Here is a 14526-nt window from a genome sequence, read left to right as displayed (position 1 = left end):
TGTAAAGTCTTGTATAAAACCTATTGTGGCCCATCCTAACACCCCCACCCCCACCCCCCATGATTTAACCAAACTTAAATCTTAAAACTTTGATCCACTATCGAATTTTGTCTTTTCTGGCCCTGTGGTTCTTAAGAAGTTTTTAAAGATGTCATTATATTTTCATGATTTCTTAATTATCTTCTCTTTAAATGGAGAATGACCTTTCATCTGAAACAATTTTGAATTCCCTTTACCCAATGATACTTTATGGTAAGTTTGGTCCAGTTTGGTCCAGTGGTTCTGGAGAAGTTAAAAATGTGTAAAGCTTACAGTTGGACAGATGCCAGACAAAATGTGATCAGAAAAGCTCACTCAAGCTTTCAGCTTAAGTAACCTAAATGCTGCAAATTATTGCATTTCCTGGTACATGTATTTAAAGATTTATTTTGTGCGATATCAAGAGTAAACATATTTCTCAAACTTTCTGTCAGAGCAACTTCAAAGTCAATTTTAAAGGTGCCGCAAAGTGAACATTAGGCTTACATGTATAGATAACATATTATCTGTTATCAAGATTTGTTGCAAACTATAGCTCCGATAACTATGCATTCAAATTTGAATAATAAATTGTATGCTCCAGATATACACAGAACCAAAATGGCTGCCTTCACCGTCAATGCTTCATCGGTAGTTGTTAAGCGAATCCTTTTGGAGCACAAATGATTTCTATCTATCAGTGTTTGTTCACAATTTTGTAAACTAAGACTTACAGTTTTGTCTTTTTGCATTAAATCATAAGGAATAAAGCGAATTTTTACCTATATGTTATATGATATCACCTAACTTAGGACAGTTTATGCTTTATAACAGGTAAAAATTAGCTTCATTCTTTTAGTAGTCATGATATAAACATGAGAATTTTAGTTACTAGATATTTAAGTAAACATTTGCAGGTTGAACTTCATCTGGACCAATACATATGTCTAATTAGTTGGTATTAAAAATCATAAAAATTTATAGCTGAGGAATAATGTAATATGTTTACAGTGTGACCATTGAGATGAACGCAGACCCATAACATCTTACAACACGACTGTAGGCAACTCATTTAATGTAGGAAATATAATGCAGTTGATGTAAACAGTGAATGTGACGTCATCATTAGCTGCGGTTGTTTTTCTTTCAAACCAAGCAATTATCCACAACAAAACGTACGAAGGTATGGGAAAATTGTCTGGAATTTAAAATCATTTAACTTTCCAAATTATTTATTTGTTTTATCTACGGGATTGTCGATGAAGTATACCGCAGTGAAGGCGACATTTTTGCAGAAGCATTACGGGTAATATACATAATTTTTCAGCTAATGAAGAGCAAACCATATGACTCAAATGTGTAATCATTGGAGCGAGCTTGTCGCGTCACGAAGCTCGCTATAAAGATTGGATTTTTTTTTTAAAAATGATCAGACACTGCCATATATTTCTGAATTTCATTCACATTATATAAGCTCAGTTTCAGGATTTGAAGCTATCTAGAAGGTGAGAAGTAGGGGAATCATTCAGATCCTAAATGGGTCCAGAGCAATGTACCAAACATTGAGCATTGGGGCCCCTAGGAACAAGTTCCCATGAAGCTCCTGAGAAAGCAGAAAATCATGACCCAATTTTGTCAACAAATTGGACTGATATGTAATGGAATTTTTTTTAACATTAGAATGAGGTATTAAATCTTTCCATGATGCATTTTAAATTTGTTTTAAAAGATTTGATTTTACTCACAGTAGAATAACTATTCACATCATACTACAAAACTTTTCTTTATTTCTTATAGGCCATATGTGCACCCTAACAACATTCCACCCCCACCCCATCTCATCTCCAATTTATAAGCAAATCTGGTGGTATGATTAATTTACATACAATTGTAGCATTGTCTTGAATCATCTGTTTGATATCTCCGAAGAAGGCAACACAGTCTTTGCAAATCTTTGTCACTTTTCCAGATACATGTACTTTGGGGGCCTTTGTGGATAGCTGGAAAAAAAAGTACTTCCTTCTACACTGAACTAATTAGTGAAAGGCATAAGAAGTCTTTGACAAGATCATGTAGGCTTTACAGGTGCTGAACTCTAAAGACTGAAAACCTTATTTCTTCTATGGGACTGTTTTTCTTTTAAGGTCAAACCAATATATTTGAAGTTTAATGTGTATACTGCATCATGTTTTTTTTAACTGTTTCAGTGGTCTTTGTAATTTGTTTCTACCTCATGGGTTCTGTCTTCAAAGCCCCTGCATTGCTTGACAGCAGCGCACAGTTGTCCATCAGACTGAAAATAAATAGTGTGTCAGAGGGAACTCGTGCATTCACTTTCATATACAACTTACTCAATGAACATTTCCGAAATCAAATAAGTCAATAAATACTTCCTTACTTTAGTAACAAAAATTCATCAATAAATACTTCCTTACTAAGTAAAAAAATTATCAATAAATACTTCCTTACTTCCGTAACAAATATTTACCAATAAAAACATCCGTATCATGCTCAAAGTTGACAAACAACGACTGTATATAAAATGTGTTGATTTTTTTAACTTGTTCACACCACATAATCACAAGGAAATATTATACACCTATTTACTGGCTATGAGGACAATAGCAAGTTTATTGTCCCCCAAGACAGCAACTATTTCCCGAGGTGTAGCCGAGGGAAATAGTTGCTGTCGAGGGGGACAATAAACTTGCTATTGTCCGAATAGTCAGTAAATAGGTGTTTTATTATACCAAAGTAGACTTTACTTGTGTCGGACAGACCAAAGAGAAGTAAACTAACATTCGACATTAGACAGAATCAACCGAGGTGATCCGAGTGGTAACCTAATCAGAGTTATCAGACTTTGACCTCACAGAAAAGAAAATGCGGGAAAATATAGCATCCGGTAAATAGTTTTGAGACTATTTCCCTGGGGTGAGAAAGTTCAGAAACTATTTCACGGCTAGCGTTATTGAGAAGAAATAGCATATTTATTCACCTAACTTTTATATAGCAAAAACATTCTGAGGTATAATAACAACAATTATTGATGAAGGAAAAGGAAACATTCGGATATCTCTTACAACAATATGAAATTCAGGAACTGTAAGTCATGTTTCAGAGTCACACAATTTAGAACTCATATCCTCTACTTATTAAGAGCAATTATTCTATAAGTATAGTTCTGGACCCATGTTAATTTGTTAAGCATATTATTCTGCATGAGTAATCTTACATCAACAGTTTATGCATAATCATAGAAACAGAAAATATAAAGGATTTCGTACATGTAATTCATCCAGAACTCGTACCATAAAAAGAGTACAGAAAACTAAACAGAGTATAAAATATTTAAGCTCAGTAAAGCATAAAACAGAATCTTACACATATTTGTTCAAATATGTCAATCATTATAAAAGTGAACCTTTTAATCTAGACCACATATCAAATGAAAATACATGTCCCAAAAATCTTGTAAAATTCAGTCAACTGTGAGAACACTTGATTTGTAAACAAACATTTAGCAAATCACAAACCAATTTTAGTGTCCTGAATCAAAGCATGGTGAAAAAGTCTGGATAACTAAATTGTGACAGATGGACTGACAAAGTGAAAACTCCCTTCATCTACCCAACCAGGGACTAATAACATTAGAATTAAATGAACTCTATAAATACAGAATAGTTCATCAAGGCATACAGAACAATTACTTCCTGAAAGCTGTACCCACTTAACACAATTATCTGCCATGTTATTTGAAATCTGATAATTTTCTGAGTCTAGACAGCAATGTTTACACAAACTTGTTTCTTTGGTCTAAGAAGTATAATGCACTTGGTATACAAGTTTGCCTACACATATACTTTTTTCTTGAATATCATTTTTTACAAATATTCTGCAATACAATGTTAGTTTATACTTGTGTTTACCTAAATTACTCAATAAAGATATCTATATGTTGATAGCATCTTAATTTATTTGATAAGCATAAACATCGCCATGATTATATAAAGTATATAGAAGATGTAATGGGCTAAAAAAAATTGCAGACTGTTGCAAAAGGCCACCCTCAATCAAAAATAAAACACAGAAATTGTTTTATTTGAGTATGACTGTACATAAGTCCATTCGAGAAAAATTGTTTTACTTGAGTATGCCCATTAGAGAAAAATTGGTTTAAGGTGGTCCTGTTGTTGAAAATGACTAAAATATGAAGAAGAAAATCCTTCTCAAAATTTACCTTGAGATTTGTCAACCTGTCAAACTTGATACCTTTAAATGTATATGTAGTGATTTAGGTGCTTGGTAATCTTACACTTAAAGCATAAAAGCATATATTCCGAGTTGAAGTCCTATATTTTTCCAATCTATTTTTTTTTTTTTTTGCTTTTCATTTTTTTTTTTTTTGGTGCGTGTGTGTTTCTGGGGGGTTTTATGTGATACATATGTTTTAACAAATATCAATTTCATCATAAGGCTAATTAAAATTAATTGATAGATTATCATCCCCGCCCGCCCCTAAAAAAAGAGGCCCACCCCGATTTTTTTTATTTTTGCAAAAATTTTCAGACTAACTTGCTTCCCAGTAAATGAGTGATTGATTAAAGTCACAGAATATTGGATTTATATCTTCTACCAAGGATTCTTTGAATGTTAACTTGATTAACACTTTGTGTGATGCCTTTTGTCATTACTTTTTTTTCCCATGAAATAAAAATTAAAAAATAAAATCCTCTCATCCGCCCCATATTTTTTGTGACCCCGGATGATAATCTACTAATTAAGTTGAATTGGCCCAACTTCCAATATTTGCAAGTTACGACTTAAAAAGGGAATTTATTATCTATTCTGAGATCACTGTAGTTCCACATCAATAGTTTGTTTACACTAACCTATTCCTATGTGCACAGGATTTTCAACCCATAATGTGGCTGATGAAAAGCTAAACAATACTACAAGAAAAGGGGCACAAAAGCACAGCATGTAATAGGTAAAAATAGGGCACCACTAAACCGGTACATGATACACCCGCAAACATTATTGACCCAGGAATTTGAACAAGTAAGAAAGGATCATCCACAAAAGGATTTCATCAGAGTTGCAATAACAATGTACATGTATTATGCATTGAATAAATCTTAAGTCCAAGGGCTGTAACTCCTTCAAAAATAGTGGGACAGCATTTCTCATGTAATATGCATATCTACACATTGTGATATTCCTTTGTACTAAGTTTCATTGAAATCCCCCAAAGGAATTAAGAGGAGTTGTGAAGACAAGGTACATGTACTTGCATAAAACAAATCTAAGTCCAGGGGCCCTAACTCCTTTAAAAATAGTGGTGCAGCATTCCCCTTGTAATATGCACATCTCCACATTAAGATCTTTCTTTGTACCAAGTTTCATCAAAATCCCCCAAAGGGTTAGGAGGAGTTGCAAAGACAAAATATTTTGAATAGCTTTTGCTGTTCTTGGAAACTCTTCATTTCAAAAAAGTAGAATACACTCATATCACAGGTATGTAAGGACCTCATCCATCATTGGCATTTTAGTTTTGGGAGAGGTGTGGCCCTTGATTAAAACAAACTTCAATCCCTTTTATCCACGAATGGTTTGTGCTTTGTTTTCTTGAAATTGACTATTTGGTTCTTGGGAAGATGTTGAAAATGTAACACCAGACAAACTATGATCAGAATTAGCTCACTAAATTTAAAATGAGATCATGTTCTGCAGTAATCAAATTCCACCATTGTGATTGTTTTGTTTGTCAACTTGAGCCCTAACCATTCTAAACATACAGCATGTGGCAAATGTGATATATTTTTATCATTGTCATGATCTCTTCTGCAATGTACTCACAATTTTGCTATTCAACAGCGCGATCAAAAGTTTGGACTCTGAGGCAAGGAAACTGCACTGGAAAAAAAATGATACAATTTGTTATGTATTATACTGAATAATTTATTTGTCTTTTTTTATACGATGTATAATAGGTGACTTTGAAATAAGTATTGTGTTTTAGAATCGATTATGCAAATAATCAAATCAAAATATTTCATGACCTACTTCTTTTTTCAGCTTTTCGTCTGGCATAAACTGACATGCCATGGTGAAGAAATTGATTATTTTTTCCTTCAATAAAAATAAAAGCATATCAAACTCACAGTTACATAATCAAAACAAACTTTGAAATTTATGATAATTCATTTAATTTACTCCCAAAAATTTTCTAGACCAAGTTTACAACTTAGGGATGGGCAGAACACTGATCGTCTAATAGAAATATATCATGTTAGCACTTTTATGTTTGTGAGTAAAACATCCGAAGTTTAAACATAGATAAATTCTTCGAAAAGAATGTTTGATTCTTATAATTCCAGTTCCCTGTATCATCAATTTCAAAAATTTGAATAGTTTCCTCATACTATGTTATTTGTTTCCAGGCATGTATGTATACAAAACGGTTTAGGATTTATTGATGTGTAAATTTTCATTTAGCTTTCTTTTCGTCCAATCAAAACAATTGTAATAAATAACACTGGAATTATCATGTTAGAGACTCCACATAATGGTGGCTGCCTTCACTTTATTGACTATGACATCACTGCCACAAAACAACGTTACACTCTGTAGTAGGTCAAGACGATAAAGCTATTGGTATATTATTGTGATGTCATAGTGATGTGGCTCTGAAACCTGAGCAAATTAGAAGATTGCTGGGATCTGGTTTGGGGGATTTTTACTTCATTCAAATTTCTCTGCCAATTCTCCTTTTGATTTGTATAGTTCTTTAGAATTCTTAATTATTGATAAGCATTGAAAGTATGATTTTCCTGTAGGTATATACATGTATGTGACAATATAATGCAGTTATAGCAGTGAGCATCCACAAATTTCAATGTTGCCCTAATTCATCAATAAGATCAGCTTGAGTACTTGTAAATATGTCCGTAACAATTGTGAAATCAATGGATTTTTATGTAGTCAATTTTCTCGCCAATCAACAGTATAAAATCCAGAATCTAAAAGTATAATCTACACTCTTTAGATTTGCATAAGCCGATAATCAATTTACGAATCAGTACAACTGATATGTGTAGCAGTTAAATAAATTATCATTACGGCATGATGTTTAATTTATTAATACTATTAGGCTATTGATCAAGACTATAAAATAATATGCTACAGATTTATTTACAAAATTCAACACTACACGCAATAAAGATCTTATGTGCGAAAATTGGCATTAGAATGTCTCGATCGGAACGTGCTATCTAACTGACATATTATCACACACACCTAATTATAGAGAGGTGTTGACAGGGTACAGGTAATCGCTTCAATATAGACAGTTTGGTTTGTTTTCCTTATAATTTACGCCTTGCTAAAATTGTCCGACACAGACCTTCCCTAAAAAAATTACCGTCCGGATTAACGGTACAATTTTCAATGCATTATAACATTTTGTAGTAAAAAGTGACCGTCCGGATCCAGAACGCGAATTTCCGGATTAATGATACAAAATAATGTATAAAAATTCTGTTCCCTAGAAAAATCGTCCGGAAGGTGAAGTGTCTGGATTAATGGCGTCCAGATTACCAAGGCTCCACTGTATGTCTAAACCACAAAATCTAAAAAGTTGCTTTAAAAATATTGAAGATGTATCCAATGACCATAGTCTGTGTAAATTTCAGAAGGAAATTAATATCAACAGGACCTTTATGTAATGTTAATCAGTTTTCACACATTCTCGTCAGGGGAGGTAACGTTTCCAGAACTCCCTCCAATGACAAGAGTCCCCACACCATATGGACATATTTGTAATAAAGGTCAACTATATACTAAAATTTTATCACGTAGGTGAAAAGGTCATTGACAAACAAGTTTTGCATACCACTGTCCTGCCTATCCTTAGAACTACATCAATCTGATTAAAATAAGATCTTTGATCCGCTCCGTTATTGTTATGTCGCTTTGTGTATTTTGTGTATTTTGTCACATATGCATTCGCTTTGTGTAGCGACATTCGCTTTGTGTAGCGACATAACAATAACGGAGCGGATCAAAGATCTTATTTTAATCAGATTGAAAACTACATATACTTACATCTGTACTTTTGTTTTTCAACATCTTTCTGGTCTCTTTGACCACCATTTTACAGAGATCACATGAGCTTGGCTGCATAGAGAGAAGAGCAGAAGTTAGTTACAACAAAGGATTATTGAAATAACATGTAGATCATATTTTGACTTGTCACAAAAACATTATATGCCGTATGAATTTCATCAGCATGTGCAAATGAAATGTCACTCTTCTGAAAATACCCACTATATTGTGCATAGCATTAACTAAACTGAACCAAAAGCTCTATGGGATAATCTTCAAATAAGAAATGCATGCATTTTAAAATACTTTAAAATGCCAGTATTTTAAAATACTTTGAAATCCATGTATTTTTAAATACTTTAATTTAAACTCCATTTTCTTACATGTTCACACTTTCTTTATAACCTTTGCTCTAGGTCATCTAAAAATTTCTCACAATCCATACATTTTTCCTTGAACAAATATTTCACACTGCAAATTCCTTTGACCTTGATATTAATCACATGATCTGTCTGATGATGATAATGACACACTCTAATAAGTTAAGCAATCTTTTCCTGAAGCAAAGAGCTATTCATGTCAGAACTTAAAACATCATCATCATTTTCTTGTAATTTCACAAATAAACTCTAATATATATTCATTTGGTACATAACATTTCTATGGTAAATCTTATTTCTATTAAAATAAAAACCCTGAATACATTATGCATATGAGGATCCATATACATGTAGTAAATAACATTTCTGTTGTATTTTTATGATGTCTCCCCCCCCTCCCCCCTCCTCCCCAAGCTATAAACTCTGACCCTGGGACCATGGGTTTGGCAATTTTGGAAGAGGAGACCTCAATATCAATCTAATTAAAATCAGATCTAAGATATGCTCACAATCGCTACAATAGGATCTGACATAACCCCATAGGGGTCATGTCCACATGACCTTTCGCTTGGAATATTCATGAGAACTATCAGCAAATCAGATTGCGTCAAACAGACAATGATGTCTATTTAGGCGGTTCCTGGCAATTTGTAAACAAGTTGCAGTAATTTCTCCACCACAAAGTTCCAAACTATATAATAAGATTGTACATTCTCACATAAGGAATTTTAAATTTTCGTAATACATGTAATACCTAATCTATTCTGTTCATACAAACAACAAAACATACGATATAAAATACTATAGGATTAAACATTCTTTTTGAAGAATTTATCGATGTGTAAACTCCGGACATTTTACTCACAAACTGAATAAAAGTGCAAAGCACTTTTATGTTAAGTTTGTGAGTAAAATGTCCGTAGTTTACACATCGATAAATTCTTCAAAAAGAATGTTTGATTCTTATAATTCCAATTCATTCACTTTATTAACAATTGCAAACATTTGAATAGTTTCCCCGCACTATGTTATTTGTTTTCAGGCGTGTATGAATACATCGCGTTTTTGGATTTATTGATGTGTAAACTCTTGTTCAGCTTTATTTTTGTCCAATCAAAACAATTGTAATAAATAACATTGGAATTATACCCAAATTAAATTGTGAATTGAGATTTATGTATGAATAGGGATGGGTATGATTTGAATAGTTTTCAAGATGGTTTACTTCATTAACACGAGGAATATAATGCTTGTCGATGTAGACAATGCATTGTGACATCGCATCTAGCTGCGATGTGTTTTCTTTCAAACCAAACAATTGCAGCCATTTTCCTTGAATTGTGAACAATGAGGATTTCATAAGTGACGCACTGATTGGCTAACATAAAAATCACCTGAACCCTAGTCAGGTTATGTCAGATCTTCTTACGCAGAGTATAAGGCGCAGATCTAAGAAGCCTGATTTTAATTAGACTGCCTCAATATACATGTATTACTGGGTATCCAGTTTGTTAACTAGATGTAACAAAGTAGAAAAGATAATTTTTCATCATCAAAATTTCAAATGCATTTTCATTGTGGTCAATACCCTGTTCTAAAGACTAACCAGAAGCCATGAATTTCTCTGCTTTGGTTCAGTCTTTTCATATGTACCTATGCACAAAGTTTTATCCCCCAAAGTTAAAGTATAAGGAAGAACTTTATTTTTATAGAAAAAGTTATTCTGTCCCAAAAATTACTTTTCACTAATAAAACTAAAATGACAATATTTTAAAATAAAAGTCTCACAAAGACATGAAATAATAGTGATTTTATACAGTATAATGGGATTGCACACAATGCATGATCTATATAATCTCTGTATGCATACTTATTTCTGCGGGATTTATGTTTTAGCACTGAAGCAAGAGTGCGAAATCCTAACTGTGCTAAAACCTAAAATACAAAATCTCTAGTAACATGACAGATGTGCTAATTCATGATTATGTCCAATATTGTGCATAAAGAATGTCTTTACCAATATTCTTCTATAGTTTTGTCAGTTAGCAAAATATCTAAAGAAAATAAGGAACATTTTTTATGTGAATCTGATTAATTCCAATACTGATCATAACTTGAATCAATTTCATAACCTGCAATTCATTTGTTTTAAAATTTAAAAGTTGAAAAAAAATATATCAGATTTACATTATTCATGAGTATTTTTGTCTTCTAAAATATAAAAAGTAAACATGTCTGCCATTATTGATTTCCAATACAGGTATGAAAACATCACAGAGACAGATTTCATCTATCATGTATTAGCACATTGTTGAGTTGATGGAAAACCTGTGAATTTTCTGCAATGGTCTGTTTGCTCCAGACTGTATCTAAGCAGTGTTGCACTGCACCACAAGCCTTGGCATTCTTTGCATGGCTGCACCAGTAAGCAGGACCCCAAGAGCATTCCTTTGTCCCAACAAGGGGAGAGCAGGCCGCTATGAAACAAACAGAATACCCATGAAATACACTGTACACAGCTCAGAATCATTGCAAATATTTAATAGATGACATCAAAGAGCAAGAGTTTGCTGTAAAATATGTTGAACACATAAAAATACAATTATGTACTATATATCAATGTTGCAATATTTACCCCTCAAATTAGAGGTCCCAAACTAATTCTAAGTGCATAATTCTTTCTTAATTCAGGTGATATATATATATAAGTTGAGTCAAGAAAATCCAAAACATAACGTTCCTTAACTATTCAATTGGTGGCTTATGCCCTCCCCAAAGTATCTTTGTCTTCAATCACTCAACAAACCATAATTTTAACACCAACCCATACTTTTTTCCCCTGTCTATTTCTAATATTTCAAATGGAGTTTGGAAATGCATTGTCCGACCATCAAAAATTTTCTTCCCTAACTCCTTTTACCAAACAAAATGACAGGTACCACTCAGAGTGTGGTTATCCATCATATTGTAAGAATGTCAGGTACCACTCAGAGTGTGGTTATCCATCATATTGTAAGAATGTCAGGTACCACTCAGAGTGTGGTTATCCATCATATTGTAAGAATGTCAGGTACCACTCAGAGTGTGGTTATCCATCATATTGTAAGAATGTCAGGTACCACTCAGAGTGTGGTTATCCATCATATTGTAAGAATGTCAGGTACCACTCAGAGTGTGGTTATCCATCATATTGTAAGAATGTCAGGTACCACTCAGAGTGTGGCTATCCATCATATTGTAAGAATGTCAGGTACCACTCAGAGTGTGGCTATCCATCATATTGTAAGAATGTCAGGTACCACTCAGAGTGTGGTTATCCATCATATTGTAAGAATGTCAGGTACCACTCAGGGTGTGGTTATCCATCATATTGTAAGAATGTCAGGTACCACTCAGAGTGTGGTTATCCATCATATTGTAAGAATGTCAGGTAAATGTTAGGGTCAGGTACCACTCAGAGTGTGGTTATCCATCATATTGTAAGAATGTCAGGTAGATGTTAGGGAAAGGCAATTTGATGATTAGTTTTGCCTTACTTAGATCACATCTCCTGTTTATTTACTTTACTTTCCATTGTCCTATTTAAGTTATGTATGGCTCACAGGATCATTGAACAGTCCACAGACGGGTGACTGACCAAACTCATTGAACTTTGCATCCTTAAAGTAAAGTGTTTAATTCCCGTATACTTAGCAATTTACACAAATTAGGAGGGGGAGGGGGGTGTTGTTGGATGAACTGACACAATCAGTCTGCTCTTTCTATGTGGACTAGTGTTTTCTCATAATAAAAATTTGATATTATTCCTGACAACTCAGACTCCAGTCTAAACTCACCTCCAATTTATATTTTTAATACCCTGTAATGGATTCTATAAAGTTTGTTTATGACAGGATGATTTTACAAACAAAAATGTATTTACCCTATGTATGGTATTTAAGCAATGGTATCTTATTAATCCTCATTAAGTTACATAATCATAAATTTTAAACAGTATATTCATGGGATTTCGATCTCACTTTCCACATTCATATTTAATTACTCTAAAGTAATATATAACATTGAAAGGTGTAAGTTGTCAAATAGGAATATATTATATTTAGAATACAATCAAAACCAGGGAGTGGTAACCTTTACACAAAAACATAAACACATAATTAAAATACGTTTCTATTTCAAAAATCATCAATTCGCATCATCAAGGGCATATACTTCCTAGCATATAGAGGCAAGCATAAGTAATCATAACAAAAGAAAAAGTTTATTTCCTAAACCGTATCCACGTATGTGGATATTTACTTAATAAGATTTTCTTGAGTCCTTAAAACAACCAACCCCTATGAAATGATATAATTAATCACAGTTCATGCATCAATATCCAGATACGTACATGCAGCAACATGTAGACACCCCCCCCCCCCCCCCCCAACACACCCCCCCACCCACCCTTCTTGACATCGCATTAAATTATCACAAACAACATTTGTATTAGTACATGCAAAGTTCGATTTATTAGCTGGTCACTTGATATAGTACCGGTGAATGGTAGTGGAAATGCAAGGTTGAATCAATGAATTAAACTCATACATTATATACTGAAGAATATCCCCTCCCCTTTTAAGATTTAAGGGTTTGGGAAAAACTGCTTTTCTTGCTAACTAAGATTTTTTATATAAATATAACAGCACCTTTTTTTTCCCGTTTGTTCCCTATCCCTCAACTTTAAAAAAAATGACACTAAAATGTGCCTGAACTCAGTATATCTGATAGTAAGTGTGCTTGTTGACTGAAAAGTTGCCCATTGGCAAGTTAACGCACAAAATTGATCTCGTTTGACATACTAATTAAAATATTAAAACCAGGATGGAATTGGAGACAAAATAATGGTTCCGATATTCCGTATTGATTATTAAGTCATTCTTTTCCTGTGTTAAGCCAGGTGTAAAACAAAAATTCTGCCAATGAAAAACTAAGAAAAGCAGAACTTAAAGAACCTAGATGTGAAAAAGAGAAAAAGGAAATTTTTATTGAATAACATGAAGAGTGAAGTGGACTGAAATCAAAATGTTTATACAAATTTGTTGGGTCTAGGTTTGTTAACAGCATTGACAAATGTTCTTAACCTGAAAGATTCAATTTTATATATAAAGGCATACATTTGTTTCAAATTAATGTTAGTTTTACCTTTGTCTATTTCAAAATATTATCCAGATCTACATATTTTACTAAAATCTAGGAGCCTCCAGGAATCTTCGTCATCCGGCCCCCACCCCATCAGGAATCATAATAATTCATTGGGACCTAGGGTGACCCTAGATCCTTGACTAACGTTCTTTAGCTACTGTTCATTTGAACATTCATGATGTGCGTTATGTTATGAACTAAATTTTAAAACCGCTATGCTATTGCTGATAACATGGGTGATAATTTACGAACAATTCGATTTCTTTGTCACTATTGTCTACGAATGCTGTTAGGAGGGGCTAAGTAAATAATATTCTACATACCTAGACCCACTATAAAAGATAGCACAACCAAATCCTTCCACATCTTGTGTTGACAAAATATCTTATCATGTGATCTGAATCATGTGTTAGTCAGCAGTGAAAGATAGTTTACGTTTGATTGGATGAAACTAGAATTACAGAAATCAAGCTGTTACGGACATAACCGAGTATCTACGATGTCGCAAGTCACGCTTACCGAGTCCTACCCGGTGGCGGATTTAAGGGGGGGGGGTAGTCTATCCCCCCCCCCCCCCTTAAAAATGAACAAGCAATACAATAACATCCAGACAATAAAATATGTTCAAATCAAATCTAACATTTTCAAATTTAAGGTAAGTCGCGGTCTCTTGTTTAGAAAAATGTAAACAATAAAAGAAGCAATAATTTCTTCCACTCTCAGAGCAATAGATTACAAAATCTTTAAATCTTTAAATTGATTTATTGAATATTTGGGAGAACTTACATTTTTTCCCAAAACCCTGAAAATTTGCTTCATTTTATTGATTTTCCTGTAT

General features: G+C 33.3%; 1 protein-coding gene across 1 annotated transcript in view; it reads right to left on the bottom strand.

The window, feature by feature from the left end:
• Positions 1-14126, bottom strand: part of LOC125672318 (prosaposin-like) — a 28261-nt gene extending 14135 nt beyond the window's left edge. Inside the window, exons 1-7 of the mRNA XM_056162494.1 lie at positions 14012-14126; positions 10833-10981; positions 8125-8196; positions 6085-6150; positions 5878-5934; positions 2249-2311; positions 1905-2018 (exon numbers count right to left, since the gene is read on the bottom strand). Coding sequence (XP_056018469.1) covers positions 1905-2018; positions 2249-2311; positions 5878-5934; positions 6085-6150; positions 8125-8196; positions 10833-10981; positions 14012-14054 — 564 coding nt within the window. The 5' untranslated portion in view covers positions 14055-14126. The remainder of the gene's footprint in view (positions 1-1904; positions 2019-2248; positions 2312-5877; positions 5935-6084; positions 6151-8124; positions 8197-10832; positions 10982-14011) is intronic.
• Between the last annotated feature and the right edge of the window lie 400 nt (positions 14127-14526).

This window comes from Ostrea edulis, chromosome 4, assembly GCF_947568905.1.
Source record: "Ostrea edulis chromosome 4, xbOstEdul1.1, whole genome shotgun sequence".
NCBI lineage: Eukaryota > Metazoa > Mollusca > Bivalvia > Ostreida > Ostreidae > Ostrea > Ostrea edulis.
The sequence above is the reverse complement of the archived record's forward strand: the minus strand, read 5'-3'. Positions and strand labels throughout refer to the sequence as shown.